Here is a 17626-nt window from a genome sequence, read left to right as displayed (position 1 = left end):
TTTTTTAACCATTCAATTCAATATTTAATAATAAATTATATCAATTATTCATTACTTTTTCACACTTTTTCTCATAATTCAATAATACAATCATTACTAACCAATTAAAATCAAAACTCAACTCTACCACCTCGTTTGGTTTCACAATCGAGTTTTTAAAATTTTAACTCTAACTTTAACTCTACTCACTGCACAACAAAAAATAACAATATAATTATTACATTTCCCTTTTTCTTCATTTTTTTTAACTATTCAATTCAATTTTTAATATTAAATTATCTCAACTATTCATTACTTTTTCTAAAATTCAACTATACAATCATTATTTTCTCTTAAATATTCATTACTTTTTTACATTTTTTCTCATAATTCAACAACACAATTATTACAACCTAATTAAAATCAAAACTCAACTCTACTTAATTCTAAAATCAAACATACTTACTTAACTCTAAAACCAAACACACCATATTTTTACAACTTATTATATTTATGATTTATATGTAGTATTATATATTAGTAGATGTAACATTGACTGTGAGTATATATTTGTTATTGTTACATGTTACTCTTTCTTTACTATAAACGTTTAAATTTTTTTGTATAGATGGTTTTATTTATTTTTTCATAGAAAATTATTTAGAAATAACATAAGGTATAATACTAAATCAAATACAACTTCTCATATGAATAGTTGTATAAATAATACATATTTCGCATATCGATATTATAAAAATAGGAGAATTTGTACATTTTGTAACAATGGGAGTTGCAAATTTGCAATTCTTATATTTAAAGTTCCATATCCATATAACATATTGGACATATGATATATGTGCCACTTTACAAGGACCCAAAAGGGGGAACCTCTAATCCGATCCCTCTCTCAACGACCATCCCGCCCCTCGGTGTTATTTTTTAAAGGTTTAATTGATTTATTTTTATTTTTATTTCTCAATTTTCTTTTACTTTTAAATAATTTTAATTTGCAACCAGTGATAAATTACCACGTAGACAAATTTAACGGGATTAAGTTCACATTAAAAATATCTTTTTTTCAAAAATAAAATATGAAAGAAAAGCATAATAAAAATAAGAAAGATTGGATGGAAAGTTTTGAACACAAGACAATTGACACAACTAACAATGTTTCAACTATTACAATACTAATAAACTTATGATCATCTCTCACGTTCTTTAATTTTTTATTAATTACTTTCGATGAGTTATTAAATTAAAGATGATGCATAAAACTAAGAAGACACACAACCAGGAGTTAAGGAATTGCTCAAAAATCCTACGTGGCAAACTTACATCACATGAACGGAAACTCCTTATTGCACAGGCTCAAGGAGCCTATTTCAAATACCTATAATAGATTAATCAATTTTCGCTTTCTTTACTTTTCCATCTTCTTTACTTTACCATCTTCTTTACATTTTTCTCTCTTATTTATTTTTTGTACACATGAGAAAAAAAATTTCATTATTGTCTAAAAAAATATAAATGTGTTTCCAGCTTTACCTATCTTATGAATGGATTAATCTAATATCTATTATCTGCTATATTATTATATATAATTATTTTAGACTCTTGCAATGAGAGCTTTCCATTTATTTACCAAAAGGTTTCTATGAGCTTTGCCTCTACTCATGATCAAATGTCCATCTGCATCCCATCAATATTTATATATATAAACATATATATATATATATATACATAAAGTTATATCTTCATGATAAATGGTCTTAGAAAAGTAATTTTATATATATTATAAGATCACAAGATAAATGTCTAAATAAACAATTATAAATGTTTATACAATCAGAACTAATTTAACAAATGCATATAAATCATTAAAATAACACATTCTTGATTTAAAATATATAATCAAATTTTATTTATAAAAAATACAATTTCTTAAAATAAATATCTATTAAATGCTTTTCGACATAATTAATAACTAAAAGAATAATTTACTATATGAAATAAGTATGTTTCAATATTGAATACTTTTGGAATAGTAATAGATAAATCTATTTAAAAATTATCAAAAAAGAGATGATTTGAACTTCTTTTTTTTTTAATTACATGGAGATCATCTATTACAATTTTTTAGAACTGAGTATTTAAGAATGTGTAATGTGTTTTATAGGTAACATCGATTTCTTCATCTATATTTGATATTATAATTCATTTTCAATTATTTTTTAATTCATCATTGTATGCACTAATATTTGAATGCTTTCAATTTAAGAATATACACAACTCAATGAAAATTCCAATTAAGATGTCAAAATTTTAATAAATTCATCTAAAATAGACACACTAACAACACAAGCAAAAAAGCTAGCATATTAATTATGTGATTACCAAGATGAATTCACTACATAGTAAATATCACACCGAAAACAAGATGAAGAAGATTTGTAAATTTTATCTTATCAATGTTCGTGAATTCAATTTTGAATATTAATTAAAATTATAAAATGCAAACACGCGTGGGTCACATAACTAGTGTATAATTGTTTTATACTCCTACGACTTCGTTCGATGAGTCTTCCATGAGCTTTCCCTCAACTCCTGATCGAACTTCCATTTGCATCCCTTGTTTTGTAATGCATTATGTAATTACCAGGGTGAATTCATTACATGATAGATAATACACCAAAAACCGGTGGAGAAGCTATTATATGTTTTATCCTATCAATATTCATGAATTCAAATTTTAATATCAATTAGAATTACAAAACACAAACGTACAACACGCTGGTCATATGACTGGTTTAATTAATTTTTTTAGGAAATGCATTGAAAATAACAATCATCAATCAGACAAACCAAAAAATATTAACCCACAATTGTTGTTTTTAAATTTTTTTTCTCTGTTTTTTTTTGGGGTCATAAATGGGCTGCTACTGTTTTCATATACAAGGCGCGGGTTTGACCGAGGGTCAAGTTCGGTTCGGACCCAAGATCGGCGTCATTGTTTGGACCCGAAAGGCAAAAGCATTAGCCAATAGCAAAGTCGCAAACAGTGAACCTCAGCTAAGCTCTCGCCTAAACCTAAAACCCTTTCTGAACCCTCTCCCTCCCCCTTACTCATTCAGCCACCCACCCGAATTCTCTCTCTCTCTCTCTCCCCTTCATCGATCGAGAGTAATCGGAATCCAAGCGGAGAGTTAGTGAGAGAGAGCAGCAATGGCGGCTGCCACCGTGAAGACCGAAACACTGAGCCCTCCTGCTGAGGAAAAGGCAGTGGAAAGAGTGGACTACTTGAACCTCCCTTGCCCTATTCCCTACGAAGAAATCCATCGCGAAGCTCTCAGTAAGTGGCCAAACTTCTTCTATTCTGACTGCCTCTGGCTCTGCTCAGTTGTTGCTTATTGATTAGTGGCAGAAATTTGGCGTGGAAAACTGTATACTAGTGCTGAGATTTGGATATCGTTAGCTCGTATTAGTTCTTGAGCTGGCCTGCCTCTTTCCTGGTTGCCTTCTCGGGGTTAGTCTAGGGCACATTTTCTGGTTGCCTTCTCTGTATGTCCTGTTGAAGCTGTTGCGAACTCATCCATATTGGCGTGGTTGCTGTTATCTTTACACACCGCGTGTTGATGCTGAACTGATGATTTCAAATATTCATTGTTTTGGAGAACATTCTTTATCTCAGTCACATTTGTATAAATGTCGACATTTCAAGTTATTGCATATTTCTTTTCTGTTTATCAGGTGATTGCTGAGCCATGTCTGTTTTTCTGAGCATTTCCCATGTTTTTCAGTCTCTCAGACCCTTGTTCTATGTACCTCTATATAAACCAAGGGGTTTCAAATGAAAGGTGTAATCCTATAGCATTTCTCTTGTTTAAAATGACGCGAGGTTATGATCTTGAAGAATTTCTCACTTTGCAATCATGCTTGCCATCACCCTTACAAGGAACTCGTGACCATACTGAATGCTTTTGGCAGTGTCTCTGAAGCCGGATCTTTTTGAGGGGTTTCGCTTTGAGTTTACCAAGGGACTCAACCCGCAGTTTGCCCTCAGTCACAGGTTAGATTTTGTTTCCACTTCTTTCTCTTTTCACATTTCTGTATTATTTTCTTATCATATTGGGATTCGCAATTTGTTGTTAGAAGTAACATTGACTTGTCAACTGTCCATCAGTGTGTCCATGGGAGTTACTGAAATTCCTTCTCAATCTTCTGAGACCATCAAAATCCCAACTGCTCAGTATGAGTTTGGTGCTAACTTTATGGACCCAAAGGTAGATGGTTACTGTTGATCTGCTTCCTGAAACTTTTTTCTTTCTTACGAGCTTCACGAAATTATCTTTCCATTAGTACGTGGACATCACTTGATTGTATTCTTGCAGCTGATGCTATTAGGAAGGGTTTTGACAGATGGGAGACTAAATGCAAGAGTCAAGTGGGACTTTACAGATAATTTTAGTTTGAAAGCTAATGCTCTGGTAAAATCTTGTAGGCATTCTTGCTTTACTCCCCATTAAAAGCTTTTGTGTTTTGCAATAGCTGACTGACTTCTGTTGTGTTTTCTCCCAGCTGACAAATGAACCTCATATGTCACATGGCATGTTTAATTTTGACTACAAGGTGATCCCTTGTACCCTTTTTTTGTTTTTATTGAATATGCGATGATCTCTTTATATCTCTGGAAACATTAAGTTCCTGTGTCTTCCTTTGACAGTTGAAGCTTCCTTTCTTTGTTTTGGACAGGGTACAGATTACAGGGCCCAATTTCAGCTGGGCAATGGTGCGCTCTTTGGAGCCAACTATATCCAGGTATATACTATTGGCGATGCAATTTCAGTTGGACAATGGTCAGCTATTAATGAAAGTGCATCACTTAGTTTGTTGATTGTTCTACGAGTGATGTGATCACTATGCAGCTGCTCCAAAAAGAATTACCAAATTTAAAGTTCTTGACTTGTGTTAGTTATAGCACTACTCATGAGGCTTTGGTCTTGAGGCACCTGTCCAGTCAATATTGTGACTAAAAACATGCCGTCATCTCAACCAATTGTTAGTACGGTTTTCATATCCATCCTTTCAGCTCTCTGATGGGTTTCTTCTTCCTCCATTTTTCTACTATTTAGTCTGTTTATTCTACTCCGTTCTTACATCCGTGACTTGAGGAGGGAAAAAAAAAGAAGGTGCTGAATTGGATAACTTCAGCTTTTCTTATTATCTTCATGATGTATTCCTGCAGAGTGTAACTCCACATTTATCTTTGGGTGGTGAAGTTTTTTGGGCTGGTCAGCATCGGAAGTCGGGCATTGGATATGCTGCTCGATACAACACTGATAAGATGGTAATGAATTCTAAATTTTGTTTGTTGCCCTTTTGAACTATGTTAGGAGATAGTACATCATTGTAGCAACAATGGTCTCTACTTGACAGATTATATTGGTAGGGATCTGTACAGAGTTTGTGAAAAAGCATCACCTACAAGAAACATGTTGGTTTGCCATATATTTCTTAAAATTTGGAAAATAGCTTCAGCTTTCCATTTAGGTGTTTTTATTTGCCATATAGCTGGCAGTCAGTTCAAACTTCTGAAATACCTCTCTGCATCATTTTTTTTCCAATATCTTTGGTCGAGATGTAATTCTTATGAGAGGTACGTAGTAAATATAAAATATAAAAGGTGATACGCTGACCATTTACTTTGGCTTTTCCGCTCGATATGGTTCTACATTTTGGAGAATACATATTTTAACTCATGGGTATCCCGACTGTCTCCCGTATATTTTGTTTCACAATTAGGTTGCCACTGGGCAAGTTGCTAGCACTGGTATGGTTGCCTTGAGCTATGTGCAGAAGGTGTCTGAAAAGGTGAAGAAGTTAGCTTTTCTGGAGCATGTTTTATGATCACTTATACGATGAGTTTCTCAGGTCTTTCCGCTGGCTGCAGGTCTCTCTAGCATCAGACTTCATGTACAACTATTTGTCAAGAGATGTCACAGCAAGTGTTGGATATGATTACATTCTTAGACAGGTATATAGTTATACATGTTAATCATTAGTGATTGGAGATAGTCTTACATGCATATGCAAAATGAATGTTATCAATAGTTTAGTATTATGTTGGCATTAGCGATCATCCTTATTTCTTATTTTATAGGTTTATTACGTGTTTGCATTGTTTTTTCTCAATTAGACCCCAGAGATATGTGGCGTGTGTTTCTTGTGCTACATATCATCGTAACTCAATTTTTATCTTGATTGTAATGGAAACTTAATTTGTGAGTGAGAACCATCTCTTTTTGGCAGTAAGCAGCATATCTACCTTTTGCTTTAAATTAAAGGAACCACAGATTTACCAACTACGCTTGAACAAAACATGTTCGTGCTACAGAATTTGTCAATTAAGTCTTCTCTTTCCTAAAATGACTCGGCCTTGAATTGTTTCAGGCTCGTCTTAGAGGGAAGATTGATTCTAATGGTTGTGTGGCTGCTTACCTTGAAGAGCGGTTAAATATGGGTCTTAATTTTATCCTCTCGGCTGAGGTATGGATTTCTTTTGCTAGTGCTGGTCAATAATTTTCTTAAACTCCTTTGAGAGGCTACTTAACTGAGAAAGTTGCTTAATCTCTTGACTTCCCTTTTAGTGGGGCTATAGTTGGTTGATTGGTCATGGTCACAGCTGGTTAGGCTTTAGGTTTATTTTGATTCATCATTGAGAGCTTAGCAATTAAAATGCCAGTTATTAAGTTAATTGTTCCCCCTCTTATTGTCATAATAATAATCGATAGTAGACAGTGTATCTGTTCAACTGCTTCATTATGCCGTTATGCTTCTAATTCTGACAAGGCTACTCCTAAAAGTACATGAGAGACGCATCAAATTTTATTGTTTTATCAAATAATGCTTCTTTTATAGCTGATAAATACTTCACTGATAGTATTAGGTGATCGAGTATGACCGTGTTTGGAGTAATTGCAGTTTATTCTTTGTCTTAATACTTGAGCTGCCTGATAACTGTGATTTCGGTTGAAAAACTTGCAGTTAGACCATAAGAAGAAGGACTACAAATTTGGCTTTGGGCTTACTGTGGGACAATGAGTTTCGGGTGCTAAAGTGCCATTTGGTGGTTTTCACGTGTTCCCTTTTGCTCAAAGCTCTGTGGGTTTTCTCCGGCCAATTTACTGTTCTTGTTTGAGAATCACCAGAATAATATTTGTTCAATTTGAGCAGAGCATTTCAAATGGGTCTGTGGTTGACACTCCCTCAATAGAGCTAGCTGTTAGTGGGTATTATTTTGAAGCTCCCAGGATTTGTTAGTTTACTTTCTAATGGAGCTTTAGCTTCTAATAGAGGTCTTACTTGGTGGGTTTAAGTTTAATCCTCCTGGTTATGAAGAGTTTCAACATTTGCTATCACCTTGCTTCGTTTCTGGTAAAGCTTGCTTCTTGCTAGTAATGGTTTTAAGTTCCTGGCGAGCCATCCCATTATCATAAGGTGGTCTTGTGGGCCATTGAATATAATTTCCTGTCAGATGTTGATATCCATATCGGGTATGATATATGCAACCTCAATTATCACAATCTTTCCATTTCACGGACAACTTTTATTTGAACAGGTAAAAATAGTACCCAACTTGTGAATATTTGATCAAGTGGATTTGAGGTCGAGAGTGACCTCCGAACATAACGAAGGACAAGATTAGATGAGTGAGCTTTGCGAGCAAGGTGATCTAGATGGATGGGCCTTTTCCGGGGCTGGGCTTCAAACGGCTTACTTGATTTGATGGACATGTCATGGATTGGACAGGACAAAGCTTTGGGTTATTGCTATTGGGCTTTGGGAATTTGGGCCGAGCCTCCTCTTTATTCCAATGCTGAGCCCCCTTGGCATTTGAAGGCCCAGGGTATGGGGCCCGCCAGCCACAAAAAGCTACCACCGCACGCACCCAGACCTCAGACAGGAGAGGAGAGATTTCACAGGTCATTTCTCCGATTCTCTTGGCCATTAGAACAACGTGATGATGGCGATGCCATTGCCATGGTGATGAGGAAGGCAGACAACGACCAGACCAGACCAGTCCTCCACAGCAGGGCATCATCGTATTATTCATATACGAGCAGTAGCAGAGTCGCCGTCGTCCGTCGTCGTGGAGAATCAAGATGAGGAAGGCGAACACAGCACAGTCGCCGTCAGGTATGGACGAAGTGGAGCAGCTTCTGCAGGCCGCGCACGACGATGTCCTTTTGAAGCTTTCCCTCAACTCCCACGTTGCCCGCTCTGCTTCTCATTCGCTCGATCCCGATCTCTCCCGCCGCTTCCAATCTCTCAAATCTCCTCCGCCCGCTCCATCCCTCTCGCGACCAAAACCCTCACCTCCTCCGCCTCAAGTTGACGACGAGCTGAAGACCGTCCTGGCCGATGATCTCTCTGCTCGATTCGCCGCTCTCAGAGGTTCCCTTCATCCTTCCTCGTCCTCATCATCTTCTCCTTCTGTGGCTTCCACGAACCTGGTTCCCTCAGGGTCATCGCTCGCTTGCGACGGCCGAGGTCGAGACCCTAGCTGTTCGAACCCTGACGATGAGGAGGATGAAGTCGAGAAGATCATCCAATGGGCCAAGGACGCTGCGCGTCTCGATCCCTCTCCTCCGTTTGACGAAGAGCCTCGTGACGATGACGAGGATGAGGATAGCGACCTTGAAACCAGCAGCAGCGACGATGATGACGCAGGCGATTCTCACGACAAAGCCAAGAGGACGGAGAATAGACCACGCCAGAGGGGAAATCCTAAGTGGTACGCTCTATCTTCATCACCTCTTGCCTTTTCTTCCTGATAATGTATGTCATCGCTAATTCTGTGGCATGCTGCATTACACACATAACGAATGCAAGTCCACTTGATGGTTGCTGTTTCGCACTTGTATGATTGGCTTGGCCTTGCTGCAGGCTTGCTTTTCTTTTACTGATTGAAATTTTTGCACTCTAATGCTCAGGATTTTCGCATTCTCTTGTTTAGATGACTGAATGATTTCATTTCACCATTAGGCCAAAACGCCTCACAGTTGCTCACTCGTCACAAAAGCAAATGACGATGCCAAAAGAAAAATAGGCAGAGTATATACTATCTGTGCAACTACATTCAGCTGACTTTGATGCTGGGAAAATGGATGAAACGAGGGAAATCTATAGAACATAGCCATGAAATTCCAAGGTCATTGGTCTACTATAGACATTAAGAGAATGCAATTGCTCTTTTTAAGTGCTCTTACTAGATCTTGATCATTACTAATAGGTTTACACCAATGTCCTGTACATACTGAATTGATAAGCGCCCGATTATTATTGCTGGTTCTTGCTATTTGATTAGTCTACTGAACTTGAAGAAGATAAGGGTTTAGGATGATATACTGTGAGCATTCCATACAGAATTGATTTCTCTGCCCTCAATCATTTCTCTGCACTGTTGCCGATTTAGTCTTCTTATGAATTTCTCAGCTAGCGGTCATCTCAGATTCAAATCCTCTGAAGTGATCTTCTGATCTATTATTCTATCCAAAGAACTCTGATTAGACGAACAATGAATGATACCGGGTTTGATAATGATATAGTTTGGAAAAAAAATATTAATTTTCTGTTGATGCATAATGCTATCTATACCATTGGCTTCTTTCCCTTGTATTGATAAAAACCAATCCTATTGATTTCTTCTGCGCCTATGATGCTATGGAAATTCCTCAACTCAATCAAACCTGTTCCAGAAGTTGTTTTTATACATTCTCAGTCCTGACACAATTAACAAAATTCCAAAAATTTTCACCTTTTGGAAGTTCCCCCTGCATCAGTTGTGAAAAACACCTGAAGGATAGCAGAACTGTGACTGAAACTAGAGGCTATTATTTTAAGTTTGGATATCATGGCTGATACTTATAGTAGTACCATAAATTTCATTCAAAGTAAAAGTGGTATATATGCAATTGTTTAGAATCAGTTCAACCAATCTATAGAATGTCGGCTACATAAATCGGCTTATAGAAGCTTTTGGTGGCTTTACTCCTCAGTCTAGATTGCATTTTATACGGTGCAATGAAAGTGAGGTGGAAATAAATTGCGCGTATGATCTATTACACTTGTGCATGGCAATTCGATTATAGTTTTTCATTCCTTAAGGTATTGAGGGCAATTTGATGACATCCCTTCTTCTGTCCTGATTGTAAAAGAAGTTCATTGCGTCACCGTGCTGAGTTCCCACTTGAACAAGTCAGCCAACACTTGAATGATGTTGAATATTGCGTCAAGTATTATTATCGCAAAAGCTCATTGCGTGAACATGCTCATTTCCCCAGATTGTTTTTGCGGTGACACTTGCATAACAAAATATTTTGTGTGCCTTGCAGATGGTGGAAATACTTGAATGATGTTAAATTCAAAAGCAGGAGCCGTTCAGTCCCCTGTGAGATGGTAATTATCTTCTGAACTCTCTCTAATTTGCTATAAAACCGGGTAATGATTACCGATGCTCATCATAGCAGTCATTCTGCGTGCCTATATGTGGATACGCATTTGGTCTTCTACTTTGACCATGAGCATTTGAAATGCGAGAAGGTTTGATATGCCATTGTAGATGGACTTATTGAAGAAAGGTTATGTGATGATGGGATGCGCATGGGGCTGGGCCTGAGCTCACTACTGAATGTTTCTATATGTGATCGCATGTGCAAGATAATGGCCCAAGGCTGTTTGATTGCAGTAATCTGTATAGTAAGACCCGTAATCTGTTTGTGTAATGTAAGCTGAACCTCTTGTGCATGACATGAAAATTGATGCCGGACTAGTCTGAGCTGTTGGCCGAAATTGATACTCTTTCACATGTGATATATTAATGGACGGCCTTAGCAGATATTACTCTGCTGCCTTTTTGGTGCTGCATTAGGTGTACTACTGATGGAGATTTACGTTGTGTTTTTTTTGGAGGGAGAGGGTGGGAAAGGATTTGGAGGGTGAGCCTTCTCCCTGGTTTGGGAGATTTGTTTGAGGGAGGGGAAAGGAGGGAAACACCCTCCCTCCATTTTCCTTCATTGTTAAGAAATTCATAACCCTCCAAATTGGGGAATTTGGAGGAAGTCGTGTATTTTTTACTTCCTTTTCTGCACAATTCTCTTGCAATAATTTTTTAACTTGTATAATATATATATGTATATATATTCTCTTCGCTCCTCTTCTCTCATCTCTCTCGTTAATTACTCTCAAACAAGGGAGTTCATTTTCGTCGATTTCCTCTCCTCTCCTCTCCCTAAAAAACTCCCGTAGTGTTAGGATAGCTAGGGGTTGAATCATAAATGCCGGGTCTCAGGTTTAGTGTACCAGTTAAGTCTCTGTTTGTACATGCACGCTCAAGGTGCACAAAACTACTAGCTGTTGGGCCCAGATGGATTTGGATGTCATGGTGGATCATTATCTAAGTTGCCTCTCCAGTTGGGCTGAAAGACTTTGGTCCAAGACGTGTGGAGGGTCACTGTGAGATCCAATGGTTCTCAGCATTATGTTACGCAGGGCCAGAGTGTTGGACCTTAATGGGCTCAACACATTTGCCTGCCCAATGACCCTCAGCCTCGTTCTGTAGCATAAATAGCTTATTAATGGGCAAGCCTTAGTCATCTCCCATCGAGGCCCAATGAGCCTCCATTTGCGAGGAAAATGCATTTCCCTGTTAAATATTCACAAGCACAATTTCTTCGCCGTCGTTTTCCTGGAAAACGCATCTTCACTTTTCCAGGAGAACATGTGCTATAATGTTTTCGAGGAAAACGTTCACTAGCACATTTCCTTTGAAAACGTTTTCCAGGAAAACCACATTTTCACTATTACATTTACAGGACACGTTTTCCTGGAAAAAGTTTTCGTGGAAAATGCTCCCCATGATAATGGGAAAACGCAATCTTATTGAAAACAGAGGCGCACTCGGCCTGCAGACAACTTGCGAGGCCCATTTGTTCAAAAGCATATTGAAGCCAGTTTATGACCTATGAAGGCCCAATGCTTAGGCCCACTGAGGGTAGGTAGCGCTAATGCTGAAATCCATTTGGCTTGACACACTGTTTAGTGGCCTTTGGACTGTTATCGGGAAACATTTTTCACGTAAATATCCGACTTAAAAAGGGTTGGGTCTTGCGTGGGCCAGCTAGAACACACCCTGTAAAGCCGTATGCCTATATAAATTGATGGGCGAAATTCGCAGGCCCATATTCTATCTCCTCTGGGCCAGGCTTGGCTGCTAGCAAGCACCATGGACCAAGGTATAATCCAGCCAACTGCAGGAATTTCAGGCTAGTCAGGACAGGATCATGAGCTGACAGCCAACAATAGATGATTACACAACCTCGACAGAAAAGATATACCAGATTCACACAATTGGCCTCTTTGTGTTAGTTCCCCGTATATTTTGCACCTTCTAAACAGCAGGCAAAAAGATGGGAGATGTCACCAATGCCCAATAGGTATAAAAATGTTGGAGCCCCACTGGGCGTTAACATGGTATCTCCATGGCCCAATCGGCCACAACCTCGGGCATCCAAGGTCCACACAGAATCCACATGTTCACACTGAGAGAAGAATTCCCCAGTGACTAACTAAATTCTTGGTGGCAAATATGGGGAATTCAAAAGAGGTAGGGGCTTAGCACAAACCAGAGTTCACGTGAGTGGAAATACAAACCCATATCATTTTCTAACCACTTGTATCCATCGCGGTAGAATGCCCAGAACAGAATAAACACGAGAACAAACATTAATTCCAACTTCAAGACTTCCATAAAACCTCGCACTATAACATCACTCTCTCTGTAAGTGGAACAATTGACCGATACCCATGTTCTGCAAAGAAAGATGGACGAATTAATCAAAATACATATAAGCAGAAGAAAGTGCATATTAGCATGTCACCGCAGGTCTGAACAGAACTCACTGGAATGAACTTCAAATTGTCGCAGACTCTCTCTAAGAGGGGAGTGGAAAGTATAGCCAAATGCAATGCTATCAGTTACATCAGCTGATGTGACCCAAAAAACAAAAAAAAAACAAAAAGAATAATGTAATAATAGAGATAGGAGTATTAAAAAGAAATATGTGGTACTAATGTGTTGGTCTTACTTACCTACTAAAATTAACGGAACTCATCATGGTAGTCATACTCCTCATCTTCGTCATTGAAAACAGCACTGTAAAACACATATGGATTCTCAATCATCTCTGTCAACGTTAGTCGGCCATCTTTATTGCTATCCGCCTGCATGAAGAATGAAGTATTCAAGGTGAAACCAAGCAGCGCAAGTAAAATAAAAACCTACTTTGTTTCCTACCAGCACATGAAAATATCATCAGCATCCATAGGTTTACCAGTTTAATGTCTTCAAATAAAGTAAATAAACATTTACGGATTAAAAAGACTGTTGTACAAAACAAACTCTGCACTTACAGAGCAAGACAACTGGGAGTAAATAGATTCTATAGTGTTGTTTTGGCACAAGAGAGTAAATAAGATCCAACGTTAGCAATGTGATAATAATACAATTTTATGCCTGTGATATGACGTAATCTGCTTGCTGTTTCGCATAATATCGTTCAGACGGATGAAGTTTCCCGATGATAGGTAGCAGTTCGTCATCTGTCAAGTATCTGCCAAGAGGAGACAGGAAGTGGATAACATCAGAAAGAACTAAGAACATTACAAGTGAAAAAGGATGTTGAAGAAAAATCATCTTCAGTACCCATCACCATCTTTTTCAAGCTGAGAAAACAATATTTTGGCTGGAGCCTCTGTAGCTGGAGCCTCTGTTGAATCATCGGAATCAGAGGAATTTTGGTTTTCCTCATCATAGTTCCTAACCAAGTCAAAGAGCCCATGAAAGAATTCTTTGAAGTTGACCTTCCCATCTTTATCTGAATCTCTTTCCCTGCAGGCCAGAAGGGCAATGTGAAACCGACCAAAGCAAGGACAATAGGCTATTACCATTTTGTGGCCTAGGCATGCAAATCAAAAGCACAAGGATGACACTGCTTAATAGACAAACCACCAGATGACAGCAAAAGCAACTCCTGTTTAAAGGCATTCGCATCATAGTCGATAATAACTCAATTGCTAAAATGAAAGGTCCAACTCTCAAGATAAACAGTAAATTCAACGAGTACTGAGAAGCAAAGCACCTATGCATGATTAAATCCTTCAGAGAATGAGCCTAAGGGACGAAAATAAACTAAATAATGACCTCAAGAAGAGAGATGACTAAAAATGCCAAAAAAACTTTTAGTAAGAATAAGAAGCCCTTCACTAAGCATTACTAATACTTTCTGAAGTAGAAAACTCATATTAGTGGGTAAATATAAACATATATAAACATACGACACATATATAAAAACTTTGACAAGGAAAACAACTGAAAAACGGGTATTGGAGCAATTGTGGAGCTCTCCCCTGGTACAGATACATCAGACAATTCCCACTTCCCAGGGAAGCTAATGGCACAGCAGATAAAGAAAAAGACCTAGTGCAAATCTAATATTTTTGCCCTTGCTGAATAAAGACCAAATGAATCCATTGATCACGATCAGAAGAGAACTCAAAACATATATGATCAAGATGGATGAAAGTTACCTTACTTCCTCTTTGCACAACCACTGCAGAAGCTTTTGATTTTTGCTGTCTGCTGGGTGCAGAAAACTGTGCCATCATATTAATTTAAAAAAAAAGAAAAAAAGTTAAATCATTAGCACTAACTCATCTCTAGTTCCCAAGTAATAAATTGAAATGCATTAGGCTTACTCATTAAACTCAGCTATATTTAGCAGACCATCTCCATCAGCATCTGAGGCATTGAAATGTTCCTCTTTCCACCAGCCCATATCATACCCAAAAGTATCATTATCTGCCCAACAATGAGAGATTACTTGGTAAGTCCAGAATAAAGATTAAGGAGAAATAATAGTGCTGACGGGGGAAAAAAAAAAAGAGTGTACAATCTCCTAGATTTATCATAAGCATATACTGGACCTATTTTCTCGTTTTTGGATATACAGTTACATAATTGAAAGTCCAGAATCCTTGCATATGCTTTATGACAATTAGAATCCCAACCATATGGTTTATAGCAATACAAATGCCTTGTCCCATTTCAGGGCAGTCTACTGAGAGAGGCTAACAGAGGAACCTTTAAAAATATAAATCTTTACATATGGTCAAAAAATTAACTTATAATGCCCTGCTGTGCAGGCAAATCTCTTCAAAGTAACATGGATTCTTTCCTATTAATCGGGTAAATATGGTGGAATATTCATTTCTTTAGAGTGACTACAATTTTCATATGCTTAAATGACAATATTCTCACAAATTATGCCATGAAGGTCACAGCTTTTTATTCATTCTTGAGACAGAATGAGAGGAGGGATGGGAGAAATGGAGAAGGGGAGAGGAGGAAAGGAGAGAATGTTGACCTGAATTCTGAACCCAACCGGGAGGCTCATACTCTGCAAACGAAACATGTCCATCTCGATTCTTGTCATGGAGCTCCATCTCCCTCTGAGTTCTATGCATCACCTCCCTCTCAGCTTGCTGCAAGTTCCATTCAGTTAATTCATTCTCAGTCACAAACCCATCTGCTGGATCTACATCGATCTTCGGAAATAGCAACACCAACCTAAGCACCCAATAATCTTTACTCAGCTTAACAATATGTAACTAACATAAATTACGATGCAATCCTTACATCACCTCAAAACATTACAAGGATGAAATCTTGTTCATTTTTCGTGCATGCAAAAACAAAAAAGAAAAAGAGAAAAATGTGCTCTAAGCAGAAGTTTAGCACAATTTAGTAGTGACGTGAATATTGAGATGATTCTTTTTTAGCAGAAAGCTACTCGTAATATCACTAGATAAACTTCATTTACGCAGGCTTTCAGCTTTCATAAAACCAATCCAGCGAAGCAAGATAGAAGAACATAAATCACGGTCAATATATCTGTGAAAATCTAAGTAAAGGGAAGATTAGAGGTATGCAATCTACTATTACTGTCCAAGTGAATGATAGGCATCCTGTCCAAACCAAATGAACAACATATTTTAGTGATGAAAGAGATTGATAGTTTTCCAAGCTCAGAAACATCATGTGTTGTAAAAGTGAACTCAATAATGCCCCCATCCCCTCGGTACTAGGCATGAACTGACCTGAAGCATAAAGACTTAGGTGACCATTGTACGGCAAACACGCACTCAAAAATTGGAAGTTTTCATTCAGCGGCATCTGACAGAGGAACTTGGCCAAGCAAAGCAATGGAAAGAGGGGAACCAACCTATTGGTGATATTGAACTTCTCCTCGTCGTTCAAGTAATCTTCCGCATCCATGAACTCCTCCCATTCAGGCTGCGACTCTTCGCCGGGGGCCGAATCCGCGGAATGGACGAACTCAGGGTGAGAATGCTCAAAGTATTGCCTCTCCCAGTGCTTGTTCTCACGGTGACGCTCGAGCTCCGCCACGAGGGGGTCAAAAGGCACAGGCTCGTGGTGGTATTGGGCCGGATCCGCCTTGAAGGTGAAGTTGGAACGGAGCTTGAGGCGGCGGTGGTGGTGGCGTCCGTGGTGAGAGGATTTCTGGGGGGAACGGGAGACGAGCAGGAGGAGAAGCAGGGCTACCGTGATGTATATGATGATGGAGAATCTGCCCATCTCAGGTGGACATGAAGGGCTGCAGACGGTGATGGTGCGGGGGAAAGAAGATCTGCGCGCGAAGCGGCGAATGAAGGTCGCTAGGGTTTCAGATCTACGAAAAGATTTGATGAGAGAGAGAGAGAGAGAGAGAGAGAGAGAGAGAGAGGTGTTTGACTCTGACGCACGGGGAGAGGAGGGAGAGGAGAAAGAGAAGTGGTATGGGCGAATCTGTCTGAGAACGCGCGGGAGAGGAACGAGAGGAGGCAGAGAAGAGAAGTTGGTTTGACTCTGACGCACGACCTGCCTTCGTCGCGACCCCAACACACACACACACACACGCACACACACACAATCACAGTTAAAAGGAAAATTGTATTTATTTATGCTTTGACCCCCTGAACTTCTGCATTTGAAACCAATCTGCACCCCGAACGATTTTTACTTTTTATTTTTATAAAAAAAAATTTGTAAGAGACGGAGATCTTGTAGCTTAAGGAACAGTAGAGTTCAGTACAGTACAGTACGTGGCCTAGGAAAACCCGTAACATCCTTTAAGCAACAGTAGGTCTAAAATGGAAGGCACAGAATGAAAAACAGATAATTCTGTTGCTGAAATTCCTGCCATTCGCACAGGCAATTTGCTTCCCGGAAGATATGTCTCGGTGCAATCACCATAAATTGCTCGATAAGCATCCTGCAATACTCGACAAGTGGTTTTAGTTTTAGCCAAAGGTTGGAGCAACCTCGACCCCAAATCCAATCCAACAGTAAGGTGGCATCAATATCAACACAAAGTCTATGGATCCCAATGTCAAGTGCAAGATGAAGCCCCTGTCGAAGGCCACAAAGTTCGGTAACCACACTCGCTGTGACTCCCAGATTCATGGTATAGCCGATAAACAAAACGACCATGGGCATCTCTGATAACTCCCCCAGCCCCAGCTGCACTTGTGC

The 17626-nt window shown here is 38.7% G+C and overlaps 3 protein-coding genes across 8 annotated transcripts; 2 read left to right on the top strand and 1 right to left on the bottom strand.

Annotated features, from left to right (window-relative positions):
• Window positions 1-3033: 3033 nt before the first annotated feature.
• Window positions 3034-7434, top strand: LOC116187930 (mitochondrial import receptor subunit TOM40-1-like). The gene is made up of 11 exons (XM_031516965.1): window positions 3034-3328; window positions 3964-4045; window positions 4160-4259; window positions 4368-4463; window positions 4555-4605; window positions 4729-4794; window positions 5222-5323; window positions 5779-5847; window positions 5927-6010; window positions 6427-6522; window positions 7021-7434. The coding sequence occupies exons 1-11, from the start codon at window positions 3202-3204 to the stop codon at window positions 7075-7077; spliced, it is 930 nt and encodes a 309-aa protein (XP_031372825.1). The 5' UTR covers window positions 3034-3201; the 3' UTR covers window positions 7078-7434.
• A 156-nt stretch (window positions 7435-7590) lies between these two features.
• Window positions 7591-11142, top strand: LOC116187931 (protein virilizer homolog). Of its 4 annotated transcripts, none has more exons than XR_004152149.1 (3): window positions 7591-8770; window positions 10371-10434; window positions 10948-11142. XR_004152149.1 is itself a non-coding variant. In XM_031516966.1 (2 exons), coding segments are annotated over exons 1-2 (633 nt in total). In that variant the 5' UTR covers window positions 7591-8138; the 3' UTR covers window positions 10372-10902. The 4 variants fall into 4 exon arrangements, 1 of the variants encoding a protein (XP_031372826.1); XR_004152148.1 differs by lacking the exon at window positions 10948-11142 and adding an exon at window positions 10598-10902; XR_004152147.1 differs by lacking the exon at window positions 10948-11142 and adding an exon at window positions 10506-10902.
• Window positions 11143-12431: 1289 nt separating this feature from the next.
• On the bottom strand, window positions 12432-16979 carry LOC116189042 (calumenin). 3 transcript variants are annotated; one of them, XR_004152301.1, is made up of 9 exons: window positions 16317-16976; window positions 15459-15661; window positions 14791-14893; window positions 14623-14688; window positions 13739-13924; window positions 13550-13646; window positions 13126-13257; window positions 12937-13020; window positions 12432-12845 (listed from the first exon to the last, which is right to left on the bottom strand). XR_004152301.1 is itself a non-coding variant. In XM_031518536.1 (8 exons), the coding sequence occupies exons 1-7, from the start codon at window positions 16688-16690 to the stop codon at window positions 13135-13137; spliced, it is 1152 nt and encodes a 383-aa protein (XP_031374396.1). In that variant the 5' UTR covers window positions 16691-16978; the 3' UTR covers window positions 12445-12845; window positions 13126-13134. The 3 variants fall into 3 exon arrangements, 1 of the variants encoding a protein (XP_031374396.1); XR_004152302.1 differs by lacking the exon at window positions 12937-13020 and having other exon boundaries at window positions 12445-12845; window positions 13540-13646; window positions 16317-16979; XM_031518536.1 differs by lacking the exon at window positions 12937-13020 and having other exon boundaries at window positions 12445-12845; window positions 16317-16978.
• Window positions 16980-17626: the final 647 nt, after the last annotated feature.

This window comes from Punica granatum, chromosome 8 (assembly GCF_007655135.1).
Source record: "Punica granatum isolate Tunisia-2019 chromosome 8, ASM765513v2, whole genome shotgun sequence".
Taxonomy (NCBI): Eukaryota; Viridiplantae; Streptophyta; class Magnoliopsida; order Myrtales; family Lythraceae; genus Punica; species Punica granatum.
Note: the sequence above shows the minus strand (reverse complement) of the source record. Positions and strands in the feature narration are given on the sequence as shown.